The 16,973-nt window shown below is 33.7% G+C and overlaps 1 protein-coding gene across 2 annotated transcripts; it reads right to left on the reverse strand.

Moving 5' to 3' along the window:
• Nucleotides 1–2,692: 2,692 nt before the first annotated feature.
• Nucleotides 2,693–15,899, reverse strand: LOC130446555 (GMP reductase 1-like). 2 transcript variants are annotated; one of them, XM_056782889.1, is made up of 6 exons: nucleotides 14,956–15,065; nucleotides 12,502–12,621; nucleotides 10,067–10,324; nucleotides 7,629–7,817; nucleotides 6,731–6,914; nucleotides 2,693–4,165 (listed from the first exon to the last, which is right to left on the reverse strand). In XM_056782889.1, exons 2-6 carry the CDS (start codon nucleotides 12,556–12,558, stop codon nucleotides 3,966–3,968), a joined length of 888 nt encoding a protein of 295 aa, XP_056638867.1. In that variant the 5' UTR covers nucleotides 12,559–12,621; nucleotides 14,956–15,065; the 3' UTR covers nucleotides 2,693–3,965. The 2 variants fall into 2 exon arrangements, with proteins under 2 accessions (XP_056638867.1, XP_056638866.1); XM_056782888.1 differs by lacking the exon at nucleotides 14,956–15,065 and adding an exon at nucleotides 15,645–15,899 and having other exon boundaries at nucleotides 2,694–4,165.
• Nucleotides 15,900–16,973: the final 1,074 nt, after the last annotated feature.

Consider the following 16,973-nt stretch of genomic DNA (forward strand, 5'->3'; position numbering starts at 1 on the left):
TGCTGTTTTGTTAAATTGGTACAGTAGCCTTTGCAAATCGTCCTCGTTCTCCGCCAACAGTACCGCATCGTCTGCATAGCACACGATTTTGACTTCTTTATTTCCCATTTTGTATCCTCTTAGTTTGCGTACTTGTTTTATGATTTCATCCATCACTATGTTAAATAGGAGCGGACTGAGAGAGTCCCCTTGTCTAATGCCCCTATTTGCAGGTATCTGTTCAGTTAGGTCATCATTTATTTTTGCTCGGATTGTATTTTTTGAGTATATATTTTCGATTATTTTAATGACATTATATGGTATCTGTCTATCATAAAGAAGGTGTATTATGTCTTTTAATTGTATTCGAACGAAGGCCTTCTGCAAGTCAATGAAACACATGAAGGCTGGTCGATTATATTCGATCGATTTTTCCGTTATTTGTCTTATGACAAATATTGCGTCCGTGCAGGATCTTCCCGATCTGAAACCCTGTTGTTCATCTGCTAGTGAGATACATTCATTTATTTTATTTGTTATTATCTTTGTGGTTAATTTCAGCGTTGTGCATAGTAGATTTATTCCTCTATAGTTCTCGGGCATTTTTTTATCTCCCTTTTTAAATAGTGGAATCGTAATGCTATTTCTCCACTCATCTGGTATTCTGTGTTGGGTAAATATTTTTTTGATTAGGGTTGTTAGTTGTTGGTTTAGCTTCTCTCCTCCATATTTAAGTAATTCGTTGGCGATGTTATCCGGACCTGGGCTCTTTCTGTTTTTTAGTTTTTGGAGTGCTGTTTCTATATCTTCCTTTTTTATATTAGTCTCATCACTTATTACTATCTCTGGTGTATTTGGTTCGGTTTCGGTCTCTTCTTCCTTGTATAGTTCCTCTAAATATTTTACCCAAGTATCTCTTTCTACGTGTCTGGTTCTGATGAGTTCATTTGCTTGTTTTGTGATTTCTTATTAATCGCCAGATTTGTTTTTGTAACCCATAGAAGTAGCTTTCCATTCTTTTGGAGAAGGTTTCCCAGTAGTTGTCTTTCATTTGTCTCACTAGTGTTTTTGTATCGTTACGGATTCTCTTGTATTCTTTATATGCTTCTGCCGTTTGTGACGACATATAGTTTAAGTACGCTTTCTTTTTCTTTTTGCACTGTTCTTTGACCTTGCTGGAGAACCATAATGTTTTGTTCGTTCCTTGTTTTTGTGGTCTTATAGTCCGAGTTCCAAGCGATTCACTTGCTGCTTCTTTGATATTTTCTTTTAATCTCTTCCAACTGTTGTTAATATCATCATTTTCTTCTATCGGGTTTTTATCGATTTTCCCTTTTAAACGGTTTTTATATACTTCTTTTATGGTTGTGTCCCACATGGATTCGATGTTTATTTTTTCAGTGTGTGCTCTTTGTTCTCTATTCCTTCCCAGGTTAAGTTTCATTTTGATTTTTCCCAGAAGCAAACTGTGGTCACTTCCTGCATTCGCGGAGTTTAATGTCCTTACTTCTTGTATCTGTGCGGGGTGTATATGTCTATTGGTTACGATGTAGTCTATTGTTGATTGTTGTCCCCGGGAGTTACAGAAGGTGGATTTGTACTGTGGTTTGAGATCAAAGAAGGTGTTGTTGATTCTTAGATCACATAGCGAACATAGGTTCATAAGCAATTCCCCATTGTCGTTCAATATATTTTCGTTAAAGCGTTGTTTTACGCCTGGTTTCACTTCGTTACCAATGCGTGCGTTAAAATCTCCAAGGATTATTATCGACTCATTCTGTGGTAGTGATTCTGTAATATTTTGAAGCTGTTCATAGAAAGTTTCTCGCTCTTGTTTTGGCTTATTATCTTCGGGTGCATATATCGATATTATATTTAATAATTGAGTTTCTGTTCGCAGTTTAACGATTAGTATGCGAGATGATGTATATTGACATTCTTCTATGCTGTTTGTATATTTCTTGTGTATTGCCAGTGCCACTCCTTCTTTCGCACGTTCATCCTTGCTGACTCCACTGTATATTACCATGTAATCGTCGTATATTTGTTGTCAATTTCCCTTTTTTTTTTTGGTTTCTTGAAAGGCGCAGATATCGATACGGTGGTCTTTTAGTTCTATCATAACTTCTTGCTCTTTGTTGTTAAAAGTTTTTATATTCCAGGTAGAAAATCGTAGAACATCTCTCCTCCTCCAATTCGTTAGCCTTTTTCTCGCATGGGTCGTCGTCTTTAAATCAGTCCTATTCCGAGGCAAATTTGTGGGTCTATGAGCTATATTCGGTTTTACGGTGGATGGGCTACTAACCCGTTCCACTAGTTTCTTTTAATTTATTACAAGTGTAGGCAGGCGGTGATTGTTCCGGAAGCGGCCGCTAGAGTTCTCGCGGCAATAGACCGCCATTCTCTGTCACTGCCAGTTGTGAGTGAGATGGCGACAGTGGAGCACAAGGTGTTGGGCTATTGTCAGTCAGTCGTAAATTGTGGTGCAGCGGGCATTTGATTTAGGCGGCTTTAGACAAATTCTGGCAAATTTAAACCTAATCTTATTTTCCAAAAAAAGCAATAAACCTTTGTTATATATAATGGTGTGTAGTGTGATTTTATCTTCAATGTGGAGAACCGGCTAAAAAGTCGAGGGTGGCAAAATAACTAGCTTTCGCTGATGGTAGCATGGAAGTTCAAGATGAAAAACATAATGGACGTCCGCCGGTTTCGGATGCATTTGTCCAGAAGATCAACAGTGAGTTACTCAAAGGTCTGTGAATTTGTTGACCGCATTCTTAATCTTCCCACGGCACAATTGAAAAAATTTTAACAGAAACGTTTGGTTCCCTCAATGTGAGTGCTCGTTGGCTCTCTTGGATTCTAACTGACTGAAGAGGAACGCTTCCATTGTCTAACAGTAATTTCTGAAATACCTGTAGACTAAGCCATTTTTTTGTGTACAGTGGTCCTAAATACCGATTTTTAGAAAGAAAAGTCGAGGATAGAAGAGGTCTGGTGAGTTGGCGATAATACTCATGGCTGAAGAATAACACACTAGACTAACCTAAATAATCAAGCCCTATTTAGAATTGCATATGACAAAAAACATTTTAAAAAGATGGTATATCTTGTCTCGGCACAGTTCAATGTTTTGCAAACTTGTTACCTCTATAAATTAACAACCCAATTTTTTATATTTATTGTAAATAATGTGAATGTGTTTGACAAATTTTGTTAATACTCAGGATTTGTAGTTTAGTTTAGACTTTCTGAAGGTATCTTCAATTGTGCGGTTGGAAGTTTTGGTCGATGAAAACATAATCTAAAAGCCAAATTATTCTTGACAAAAAAATTTAATTCCAGTTCCAACTCAGTTTGAAAGTCAAGATGAGAGGGGAAATTTTAGTTTAGCCAGCAGTTCCAAAAGCTTTTTATTGCTGATTACACCAATTGTCTTAAGAAATAGTACAAAAAATAACAAAAATAAAAATAAATTATAAACCGACAAACAATACATATTCAAAATCAAAGATCTACTTGCTTCTCTTGTTTTGTATGTCCGTAAATAATTCGAAACCATGTAACGGATTTTAACGCAGTTCAAACCAATCGATAGAGCGATGCAAAGGGAACATTTTGATGTATGATGAGTCGAGGTTTGGCGGAATACATCGAAGTTCAACACATATTCAAAATCAAAGATCTACGTTCTTTTACTGCTGTAATAAACTCCAAAAGGTGGGAGAAAGAATACAACGCAAAGTACAGACAGTGAACGAAAAAGTGAAGATTATGATTATTGGATATCTTATAATATGGATAAATTAGTATTTTAATAATCCACCCTAAATTTCAGAAAACAAACTATATACTAATAGATATGAAATATTATTTATATAAAATATAAATGTGATTCTTAAATATGTTAGTTTTTAGTCAAAATGTGAATAAACTATGGATAAAACATCCATTTTATTATTTGTATAGTACTAATAGGTTAGTTAAATGTAAATGTTATTAAATTGTTGAGTACATCGGACAAACGTTGATCTACGAGGTAATTCTATTAATTTCAAAGATCCTGTATATGTGCAGGCACTTCGAAGACCACCTAAAATATCCAACACTGTATTTCTGACTTCCCCTTTGTAAGGTACTTGGACGGTTTTTCCTTCTGACGCTCGGTATTCTGCAACACCACCTAAAATTGATGATACTTTGATAACATTATAATATTTGACATAAAATTTTTATCATAACTCATTTTATATAATATTAGTCCTGTATAGTAGATGGAATATATCGAGTTTCTGTACCGAACTGGCATTCTGTACCGCATGGATACCGACGCTATGTCATCAAATAGAAACATTCAGATTGGACGGTAGGATTAGTTTTCGATATCTATGATTTGCTCTCGGTATGCAAGATCAGTCGAGGCTCTGCATCATCCGAGTGAGTAGCTGTGCAATATTCAACATTTTTCCACATTTATTGTATGAAATAATATCTCTAGACTTGAAAATATAAAAATTGGTGCTAGAGATTGAAAAGTACCCGTGTCTGTATAATTACACACTACCTGATTTCACGTATGGACCTTCTTAAGGAAGCTTGGGTAAAGATTGCTTCTAAAATACGCTCAACTGATATATAATAAGTCTCATTATTATTACTAAACCCATTAGTTACATTGCCATGGAAGGGCAATTGTTGGCTTTATAAAATAATTAGATACCTGCGGACAATTATACCTTTTGACCTTGAATTTATAGCAGTGGGTTCTTCTTGCAAATCAAATTGGGCTGCCCAGTTGATTCTGGCGGATTTGTGAATCGGTGTGGCGTACGGAACACCGTCTTTTATGCGAATAAAATTGTGAGGCACACACACACACACTCTTTATTATTTTGAATATAGTTGTGTAATTAATGCATCAAATTGGTGTTAGAAGCACCTGAAATTTTTGCGTCATCATACGGAAAGTACATTCAATTGTTTTTCTTCCCCTACTGAGTCTGTAATTGAATATTCTCTTATTATTTAGCTCCATCGCTGGATAAGGGTGCATTATATTGTGCCTCAGTGGAGATACAGCAACTGCCACAAAGAAGTAGGGTACCTCCTGTTTTGTCTCAGCGTGAGGCAAGGGTGCAGAAATAGGAAGTTGAAGGCCGTTTCTTTCTAACCAGTAACTTAAAGCAGATACGTCTCGGTATTTTCGCGAAATTTCGGGAGTTAGTATAAACTAAATTTTTAACATCTTTCGAGGTGAAGTGTTGAATGAATGCAACTACATTCTTTAGAGTCTTTTGACTGCCTTTCTGGTTGTTGCATTTAGAGGTAGTTAGATTAGGTTACGTTAGATAAAATTTTGCACTTACATGGCCAGTAGACAACTTTTTTAAATTTTTATAATATATTTAATATACCGCCTAAGAAAAATCGCAGGCCGACAGAATTATTATAGAATGATACGCCAAAAACGCCACTGTTTAAATTTTTTTCAATGTAAGCATGTTTTCGTTTTCTTATCATTCGGAAAAAAAACAAACATCGTTATAACTTCATCTTCACTACTGGTAGACATGTTGCTTTCATGTTCAAAGCATTACTAAACCTACTATTCAAATTCAGCCAGATATCATAGGAAGCTTTTTAGGTAAATATGATTGCAAATGGACTGGCGAAGCCCTTTATAATGAGTATTGTATACCATAATTCATTAGCATATCGCTAGAAATATTTCTTATAAGCAAATAACAGTTCCTAATCCAAATAGTGGATTTTTTCTTTTTTCCAACCTAGTGGAGGTTTTCAAGAATAACTTCAGCTATTTAGGCGTAAAATATTTAGCAGATTGAGATTGAAATGTTACCGCAAAAATTCAATAAGATTTTCAAGATTTGCTTAAATAAAAATTGTGTAGCTTTTCACACATATTTTTTGGAATAATGTTATTGAATGATAAATTTATGTAGTTAGTTTTTGTTGTTATACAGTCTAAAATTAGGTTGGCATCCCTGCTTTTATGTTAAAGATATCAGTACATTAATAGTGGACATTGAGTTTTTATGTTCATTGTTTAATCCAATCCTGTTTTCTACTAAAGAAATACATTTTTTCTTCTTCTTCTTCAACGTATTGTAAGCCTTAGACCTGTAGTTTTCAGCTTCTCATTCTTGAGATGTTGATGTCTATGAATCCATCCATCTTTTTGGAGGTCTTCGTGTCCCTGGTTTACCGTCTCGTGTGATCTTTGCTAATCTTTCTCTGGTCATCCTGTCAACGTGTTCGTTCCAAGCTCTTCTATGTTTACGTCCCCATCTGACTATGTCTTCCATCTCACATCCGTGTCTTATGTATGTGTTTCTTTTTTTGTCTCTTAGTGTGTATCCACATATGTTTCAGAGTATTTTCATTTCTCTTGCTCAAATTATTTTTTTAGTTCTTTTGTTGTCCACCATATGTCAATATGAGTCTAACGTAGGTTGTGTATATTTTAACTTTTAAGTAAAAAAATAAATTTCAATACTACAATAACTACTTTTATTTATTACTACTGCAGTAGTAATAAATGCAAAATACAGTTTGTATTTTGCATTTACCATAAGACTATTTCGAATGGCAATTACAAATAACCCCACTTAGGGTTCCAACCTAAAACTTGTATCCATTCATTTATGGTAATATATCAAATATTCAAATTATAGAGAACAATATCTAAAAACAATGAAAGTTTCATTATCAACATATAAATGTATACCTGCATGTTTTTCCATTGCTGTACTGGATGACATTCCATAGAACAGCTTGAATTTCTTCCCATCTTTTTCGATCACCTCACCATCACACTCGTCATGGCCAGCGAACATTCCTCCGGCCATCACAAAGTCAGCACCAGCTCCGAAAGCTTTAGCTACATCTCCAGGACAAGTACAACCACCATCCTATTGAGAATTATTGGAAATTAAACAATAAAATCATTGTTATATTTTTACATTTGAATCGGTGGGGTTTGGATTTGATTGGCAGTTCGCGACTAGCCGGCATCAAAAAATGTCTGACATTTTTGACAATCGAACAAAAGAATTATTGTTATTGAACTTAAGTTTTGAATCAGAAACGTATGATGCTGAGGAGAAAATGTTGTTTTATTCCTTTATGAATAAAAAATTTAAATTATCTAATAACTTTATTCTATCGAAGAGGAAAAACAACTAAAATGAGTGATACTGATTTTGCTAATTATTTCCGAATGAATCGATACCAGTTAACTGAAGTACATGAGAAGATCCGTCAAGACATCGACATTCTTTAGTTTCGTATTCATATGATCACCACTTTTTGTATCGTAAAACTCTCTGTATCCCTTTACCACCTCTATTAACTTTTCTTCTGTCTTTTTTTCGTAACAAAATTCAGGAAAGACTTACGTACCCACAAGTGTGGTACAGCAAACTGTGTCTGAACTACAGTGGGATACATCTACGAGCTCACGCGTGTCGTATCAGCTTGCGCTGCGTCAGCAATTCGCGTCAATGTTATCAATCTTATAGATTACTAAACTACATGCTGTGCTGAGTCGTCTCACACGTGCTATATGTGTCCCAATTTGCGCCTTGCCGTACATTTACTGAATGTGAACAATAATTTCTACTTACAGATATAATGTGACCCTCTAAACCATGAGCAGCATCTGCACACTCGATAACAGCTGAGAGCTGTGGATATCCAACGCCAGTCTTCATTCTCGTTGTACAAACTGATCCCGGACCAATTCCAACTTTAATTATATCAGCTCCAGATAAAATCAATTCTTCTACCATTTCACCTGTTACCACATTACCTGCCTGATACAAATATAACTTCAAAATTTTTTGGCAGAAAAAACTTATTACATATTTGTTGTTCAATTAAGAAGAGAGAAAATATAATCGGTATGATGAAAGTTATTCAAAATAATTAAAATTATGTAATTATTAGACAGGATTGATGATTTTTTTAATAAAACTATTCTAAAATATATAACAGTCCGCCATGATATGCAACTTGAGTGGTATGGTTTACTACAATTTCTACAGTAGGGCCTGGTTCTCACGGCAATACTCTAGAAATCGCTCACAACATTCTACTTGACGCTGCTTGGCACTACTCCGACAATTCTAGGCATCCACCTTGCACTGATTTTTATCATATTTAATTTATAAATAATATTTATTTAGAGCACTTGTGACGCCGGTCAGTGGTCACAGAACAATTGTTCCACTGATTTAATGTTTTCTGAAGTAGTTATCGTCATAGGACCTCCCACACGTGGGTCATCTTCCAATTATTCTCGTCTCCAGCGAAACAACCAATTTTTATTTGTTGAAAATTACGGCCACAAGTCACCGTAAACAGCCTCCATTCTGTTTTTGATTTGTGTTGGTGTTCAGCGTTCTTGTTGTTGAAACTTTGTGTAAAGCTGGTTGAGACTCGTAACAACGCACTCTTTTTACTATATCAGGTCAAGAACTTAGGAACCGCACTACGCACTTTTGGAGAGCTTGATGATGCTATAAAAAGGAGGTTTTTGCAGAGAAGGTTCCAATATTGAAACATACAGAGGTCGGCATATATCAGGTAACACATTTGCATCAAGGGAAAAAATGCAGCGTCAAAATGAATTTATTAAAAGGGATTCGAAAAAGGGTTACTGTAAGTGTTCAAATTGATGCCCATTAAGATCAATGCATTTTCAGAACGTTTTTCAACGAAGGGCATGTCAATCTGTCTGTAAAGCGTATCAAATTCTTCAATTGCAGTTCGAGGGTCCTTTTGCAAAAACGCGGTTCTTACGAAGACCCAACAAGAAGAGATCACAGGGCGCAGATCACATGACCGGGCGGGCCATTCAACGTCTATCCAGTCTCCAAAATGAGCATTAAGGTACTCCTGCATACATAACGCATAGTGCAGGGAAGAGAGATCGGATATTTGAAGTTCTCCCAATAACCACACTGCAGATTGGTTTGGCTGCTCAACTAACGCCAGAGCTTCTGTTTCCATATTTTAGTTAGTTGTTACAGATACCGGTTGTCCAGAAAGCGGCGCGTCGCCAACAAAGCACTTTTTTAAGAATGGCTGGTACGTTTTCTATACTGTTGAACTATTTGGTAGCGGCGAGTTCGGAAATTGTTCCGCCAACGTAAGACAGTATCCTTAGAGACCAGCTGTATGAGCACCTGGTAGTGGTTTGGCGTCTCAAAGACACTGATGCGTATGATTAGAATAATGACGATGGAGAACGGCTCTGGCAGAGTGAAGGTGTGTGAACACAGGCTTGAGTCAAGGACACCCACTATCGACATCACTGTTCAATTTCTCACGGGAAGGTGCCGCAAAGAGCATCCGAACGAATCCCGGAGGAACTATTTGCAATAGGCTAAAACAGTACCTCGCCTATGCAGATGATGTTGACATCAAGGCACGAACCACTTCGGCCTTTTCAGGAGCGGTTGAGGAGTTCGATCGTGCAGAGGACTCAAAATTAATTAACAGAAAACCATGTACATTAGAACCTCAAGGAGGCATCCCAAATCACGTTTTAAGTCAGACAACCTCGCTTCCCTGTGTGCCACTAATTCAAATATCTTGGATCCTTGATAACTGAAGATAATGACGTGACAACGGAGATCAAGGCAAAAGTCTTGATTGCTCTAAAATAAGATAGCAGGCGCTGACAACCGTTCGGTCGAATCATATTGAAGTAGGACATGTACTGCCACTACCAATTCTCTGGTGGTCGGGGTAAGTGTTATAAAATTAAAGTTACAACCTGCTATGCAGTCTGTATTCTTTTGTGTAGGTTATTTGTGATATAAATAGGACATATTATCACAATGTTAATATTAATTATGACATAAATGATAATAAAATTATATCCGGAACACTAAATACAGATACCCTTACAAAGTTTCTCACTATGTTCTAGCTTCTAACTAAATGTTTCATTTTAAGAAATATCTCATAAATACGAGTAGAGAAATTGAGGTCCTTTTTCATTGAAGCATTAAAACGTAAATAATAAAATTTTTGGTTCAAATATGGATTTACTTACAATAATAGTGTGCGATGGGAATGTTGTTCTCACTGTAGACACAAATTCAACAAAATGTTGTGAATAGCCATTAGCAACATCTAAACAAATAAAGGAAACATCAGGAACTACTTCTAATATATCAGACAGTCTTTTAAAATCATCTGCCGACATTCCAGCACTGACGGCCACATTTTTTAAACATTCCGGATTTTCTTTGGCAAACTGTTTCCACTCATCTACGCTATAGTATTTGTGTATACAAGTAAATAATCCATTCTGGAACAAAATATTGTCTTTGATTTTTTTTCTTATTTTCAGTACAATTTTGGTTTTTATTAAATTATAATTTGATGCCTGGTGCTACATAGGTGCCGCTATATATTTTGAGATACAAGAAAACTAGCAATTCAAAAGTTCAAAGTCAGTGATATTTTGGAATGCTCTCAAGAAATAGGGTACTTGCATGCTCTGAGAAAAATATAGTTTTGGGTAGTTTATATACAACTTTTTTTGTTTAATGTTTAAACCAATATTTATAGGCAAAAAATTATTAGAAATTCAACATTTTAAACAATTTAGTAAGGCCGCCATATTGCGTGACATCATAAGAATAAAATAAACACTGAACATATGATACAAAGTAAATACGACAATTATTGTCTCGGTTATTCTAAAATAGGCGTTATTATTAAACTTTGATTAATCTGAAAAATGGTATATAAATGGTGTTTTGTAACTGGATGTAAAAATATCACGACTAAAGCACCAGATAGTTTTTTTATGATGCCAAGAAATTCGAATATACAATAAGGATGGTTTGAAAGTGTTGGTCGTTTTGAGGATCTTGTGAGATGTAATTATTATTGTTGCCACTGTTTAAACCATCGCTACACCAACACTCACAGTGTCTAACGCACGTTTTGATAACCAAGTTATCGTCTTTAGAGACTAAAGGTAAACTGTACTAAAAGTATTTTTGTTGCCAGGATCATTTTTTAATGTAAGTAAGATTCAAATTTAGCTTGTTTTAAGATTTTATAGTAAGAACTTAACCTATAAAAGGTTTATTCACTTTATTATTATATATAGAAAAATGTTTTATTTAGACGTAACTAATAAATAAAAATAACAGCACACGCTACGTTGCCGGCAACGATAACCTCGTGATCATCAAGTAGACAACTGTTCAATGTTTTTTTTAAACTTATGACGTCACAACTGAAAACCAATGAGAATCTTTTTGTTATGTAGTTGAAAATTTAAAATTTTTGCGATTTTCAAATAAATATTTTGATATTGTTTTTTCAATTGCAATTAAATATTTTACTTTCTGACATTATTTTATATCAAGAACTTATAAAGCAAACAAAAAAATATATACTCTTTGAAAAAGTATGACAACAATGATCATGCACTGATCATTGTTTTGGTTCACTATTTTTCTTCGTTGAATACATTTTGGTTAGGTTAGGCGACGCACCCTCAAATCTTTTATTCGCCGCAGAAGATACTTTGATTTTACTTCAGTGTAAATTAGTTGAACACTCCACTAAAAAACTCAATAACTTACAAATTATAACATAACCTCTCTTTTTTTTCTGCTTTGCCATTTCTTAATTTTTTAACTCAACGCTCAAAACACCTCGGAATCCATTCCACTTGGGTTTACGACTATAAAGCTCTGGACTAAGTAGAACGGGAAAGATCGTCGTCGTGAATGCTTAGTGGAATGCACCCGTATTCTGTTAAATTTAAGTTGGACGCGAACGAGGGCGTCAACTTATAAAATAAACAAAAAAATGTATACTATTTAAAAAATACAGTACAAATATTGATGAATGAATTTATCTATCTTTATGTGATGATCATCCACTGATCATTGTTTTGGTTCACTATTTTTCTTCATTGAATAGATTTTAGTATTTGATGCTAACAATTAAAATAATTCCAACCGTTTTAAACATATGCTTCTGTTATATGAAAAGTTTTGAATTTTTCATTCACTGATAAATGTATCTTAACAACAAAAGTTTTTATTTATATGTACGAGTATTAGTTTCTTTAGATGACTTTTCCCTAGTTCTTCTGTTTTATACAATGTTCTTATTGGTTTATGTTATACAATTTGTCTAAATTTTTATCCCATATGTGTTTTTTATATTGATTACATTAAACTTATCTGATTATTGTTTTACTTTCTAATTTGAAAATATTTATTACTTGTTTATCTTCATCAACGTTAGAGTTATAATGTACCATATATTTTTAGCATTGATAAAGATCAAATAAAAGATCGAAACGTTGGCATTTTTAAAAATTTCTTGGATAGTTCTATTTTGAATCGTCAACCCACAACACCATTCGAAATTTCATACTAGGGAGGACAATAATATCAGGAATGACATTTACATATAACATTATTATCTTTTTTAGACATTATTTAATTTACTTACTTTTGATAAAGCGCGTGCCATATTGAAAGTTCCAACAGTATCCATGTTTGAGGCCATAACAGGAACTCCATGATAAATTTTTTTTGAGTTACGAAAGGTAATTTTTTTATACAAGTTAACCTAAAAAATATGGAAAAAATTGAATGATGAGTGTTTATAAAATTCGTCAAATTAATAGATTAGATTAGCAATGAGTTTTTTTTTAAATTCCAAAATTAATATTTCCAAGTAAATTGTAGGTGAATATAGAAAAATGATTTGTGAATACTGTGAATACTGTAGTTTCCCCCCTAGTTATTTAGTGTATGCAAGTACTAGAGAGCTAGTAATATCACCAAATATGTATGACAAAATTGTTAAAGCTGGTTGAAAGATAACAGTAAACATAGATAGCAATAGATAATTAATACTTCTGATTAATTCAAAATAAAATATACTGAAATATTTATTATTGCCACTTCTATTTATTTCGCATTTTTAAAAAAAGGGGACGAGGAAAAAGAGGTATATTTCTTGTTATAGTTTTAATTTTTGATTGTAACATTGTGTCTTTTCAGCAGCAACAACGGAAAATGTTAAGAAATTAGCTAGTGCCATTTGTTGCAAAATATATGAGTAACAAATTGTTAATTTGAATTCGTTTCAGAAAAAATCGGTATAAGAAACGTAAAACAGGCATGTATTAAGGAGGATTTGTAAATGCCAGCGGTGACGCTTTCGTTGACGTTACGTTCAACTTCCCGTTGGCTAAATTATAACATAACCTCTTGAATGTTTCGCTTTTTTTTTTCTGCTTTGCCATTTCTTAATTTTGCTTAGTGGAATGCATCCGTAATCTGTTGAATTTATGTTGAACGCGAACAAGGACGCCAACGCGGACACGAGCGTAAAAATTTATAAATTGACGGTTAACATAAATTGAGATAACGCGCAGTGGCGGCGATAAGACACCCAACGATTACATGAAATAATTATTTTTAAATCCAAATATATATTCTGCTGTATAACAAGCTCCTCAAGATGATTGTTTTATAGTATACCTTTACATTAAATTGTGTGATGTAAATTAAATTTATGCTTATACAATAAGGTTGCGAAATAATTGTCATGATAAACGAAGAAATCATTCTACTCCATTTGTAATATTATTTTATGTGCTTCAAATACATTCGTGACAGTTTAAACCACTCCATAATAATCAATAACTGCGTAATTTCATAGAAAAACGCCAAATTACAGGGAAAAGAAGAAGAATGTATTCAAATAAACAAAAAATTTAACACCCATCCAATATTATAAATAATTTTTTGAGTCTAACTTGGTCGATTTTTTACTATTTAGTATTTTTGAGTGTATAAACCCATTTTAAGGTGAGAATTTTGAGGTTAGAAATGAATACCTAGATAGAGATGGAGATAGAGAATTTTGTACTATAAATTTTTTGTTACGGCATTTTTTTTGAATTCTTCATAGTTTTCGAGTTATTCGCGTTTCAAAATTTTTTTCAGTCGCAAGTTCAAAAATTTGGAAAATCCATGCCCGTAATTTTGTTAAGAGTTGCTAGACTCATTTAGTATCCCAAAAGCTCCCAGAATCTAGAAACCCAAAACCGCCCAATTTAAGGTTTCAGCTCAAAATCGCCTAATTTGCCTGTACTGCAGGTAAATGTTCACAAATATTAGGATATATTGTAAAATTATTTGAAATGTACTAATACTGATTAATTTTTCAAACAATGACCCTTATAAAAAAATTTCCAGATATTCATTGTTACTAATAAAAATTATTGGGGAAAAGTATTATCCGACTTATAAATATCAATATATAAAATATTGTTTGATGTAATACCTATAAATAATATATTACTACCATATTATTCAGTAGGTACCTATAGTGAAAATTTAAAAATTTTTACAACTTCTATTGGTTAAAAATTTAGTATATTACACTACAAGGGACGAATGTTTTCTGCCCTGTGCGTCATAATAACCTCGGCTTCGCCTCAGGAATTATGACGCGCAGGACAGATTTGAACTTTCGGTCCTTGTAGTGTATAGATTTTTCTTCATACCTCAGTCGAAGGTACATACTTTTATGCAGTGACAAAAGTTAAACAATTACTTTCGCCTCGGGCATCGTGACGCGCAAGTACGTACTATCTACCGAAGTATGAAGAAATAGTATATTACTTAACGAGTTTGAAAAGTGACACATTTCGTACCAATTACTGTATTGCAAGAACCGTGTTGCGGCGATTGCTGAAACGTAACGATCCGAAATACAGGTAAAAAATTCTTGAAAAAACCTATTTTTTAAATAAGAAATCCAATTAAACAACATCACACATGAGTTGAAAGGTATTTCAACACATGTGTTGAAAAATATATAAACACGTGTGCTGAAAAATCCTATAAAATATCCATTAAATTTTAATTAAACTACTTTATACATTACCCGGTAATAGTAATAACACTTAATTTTAACGTTTAAATTATCTTGCAGACACTAGTATGTATTTGAACACAAATCACAACAAACTTTCAACTTTTATTGTAAACACTAACATAACCTCAAAAAATCATATTGTCTACTTCTTGTCTTCTTAAATTTTACCTTTTGCCTTTTGGCATCCAGCCAGATTCAGATTGTATTCGCGTATTCCCTCAATCGTTCAAGATCATATATAAGAAAAAGAAGCGTTTCAATACATGTATGTTTTGTTATTTTTTAGTACATGTGTTGAAATATGGTAAAAATGAGTGTGCAATCTATCATTTTCATAAGTGGTCGTAGGAAATAGCTATTTGTATAACAAGGAAGGAAAATGCTATTTTTCCTGCCGAGGAAAAGTACGACTTTGACCCCTATAATGAGGCTAGGGAATGTATACTTTGGACAGAGGTAGAGGAAAAAATATTTTCACGAATTTTCTACCTAACTTAATCTAAGTTGATTTTTAATAACAAAATGTTTCTTTTAAAGCTATGTTCGAAGAGTTATCACACTGAATTCTGTTAATAATGCTAAAACATTATTAGATTATACGTAAATATGGAGTGCAATTAAATCACTAAAATGTAATATTATAAAAAAAAAGATGCGTTAACATATCTATAGTTTTTAAAAACAAAATCTCAACTTACATCGTTCCTACTTTTTATTGTTGATCTCTTAGGTCTCAAGAGGACGTCTTTGAAATCTAATTTAATTTCATTGATTATATTAGGCATATTTAGAGTTGTTGCATTAGAACCAAAATTATTTTCTATTGATATAAACAGACTAATAGTAATATAACTAATGAGTAATCAACTCATTTCACAATCGGCGGTAACCAACAAATATAAAGATAACCTTATGAGCGGATAACGTTATCAAATCGAACACTAGTTAAATGTGGCTACTAAACCAACAAAACTGCATTCAATTTAAACTTCTACTGAATGTTCAATTTTATTGAATAATCAATGTTGATTGAGAATTATGTTATGATAATATATGTACAAATCATTTTACTCCCAAAAGTAATATTGGGATAAGAATATGATAAGCCACCACACGACGATCATCATGAAACTCTATACATATACTATTGATTTTACGGGAAATCGATTTATCATATCTATTTTATATCAACATTTACTTTCGGAGATACCGGAAGAGGCCATTATCTCAGGAAGGCTAACAGATATCGAGCTATGGATAACTTTATTCGATAGATCTCATCAAGATCTATATGTGTGTGAAAAGTCATGATGATTGATGCATGCGCAGAAGAGTTTTTGTGAAAAAAGTATGCAAATGCATTTGACTGTTGTAGAATGCTACAGTAGATTCAGGGAGGCGATAACATCTGCTTTTTTATCGTCTCAAGAAGAGCGATACCTGATTGGAGGTCCAGGCATTTTAGTCCAAATTGACGAGGTTAAATTTGGACGACGAAAATATCATAGAGGTCAGTAATAGGATGGACACTGGTTTCTTGGCATAATTGCTAATGGATCGAAAGACATCAGATTTGAAGCTTGTCTAGACAATGAAAGAACTTTTGAGGTCTTGATTCCTCTAATCAAAAAGCACGTTGCTCCAGGAAGCATAATTCATACAGATTGCTGGCTAGCCTATCGATGCCTCAGCACACTCATGAGTGGGTCAATCACAAAGATTTGTTTCTGATTGCGGGGTTCATACCCAAAGAATTGAGGCCAGATGGTAACCTCTGAGAGCATTCTTCCGCGATAGGCATGTACCTTCAGAAGATTGGGAGGACATAATCATAGAATATATATGGCGACGAGAATTTCATAAATTTGAACCAAAAATAAGCCCATTCATTTCATTAATTCAAAAAATCCAAAAAGATTTTCGAACGTAAAACTTATAGATTTAAGTCCAATTAAAATATTTGATTCAAGAAAATTATTCTTGTTTCAGTCTCTAGCACAACCTAACCTAACCTAACTTAACCCATC

Source organism: Diorhabda sublineata, chromosome 7, assembly GCF_026230105.1.
Source record: "Diorhabda sublineata isolate icDioSubl1.1 chromosome 7, icDioSubl1.1, whole genome shotgun sequence".
Classification (NCBI taxonomy): domain Eukaryota; kingdom Metazoa; phylum Arthropoda; class Insecta; order Coleoptera; family Chrysomelidae; genus Diorhabda; species Diorhabda sublineata.

What these genes read in the sequence shown, in the direction of transcription:
- LOC130446555 (XM_056782888.1), bottom strand. Translation starts at nt 15,731, where the DNA reads ATGCCTAATATAATCAATGAAATTAAATTAGATTTCAAAGACGTCCTC. An exon ending in TCCCATCGCACACTATTATT is followed by an intron (nt 7,818 to 10,066) that starts GTAAGTAAATCC and finishes TATTTGTATCAG; the next exon opens with GCAGGTAATGTGGTAACAGG. An exon ending in TAGAGGGTCACATTATATCT is followed by an intron (nt 6,915 to 7,628) that starts GTAAGTAGAAAT and finishes AATTCTCAATAG; the next exon opens with GATGGTGGTTGTACTTGTCC.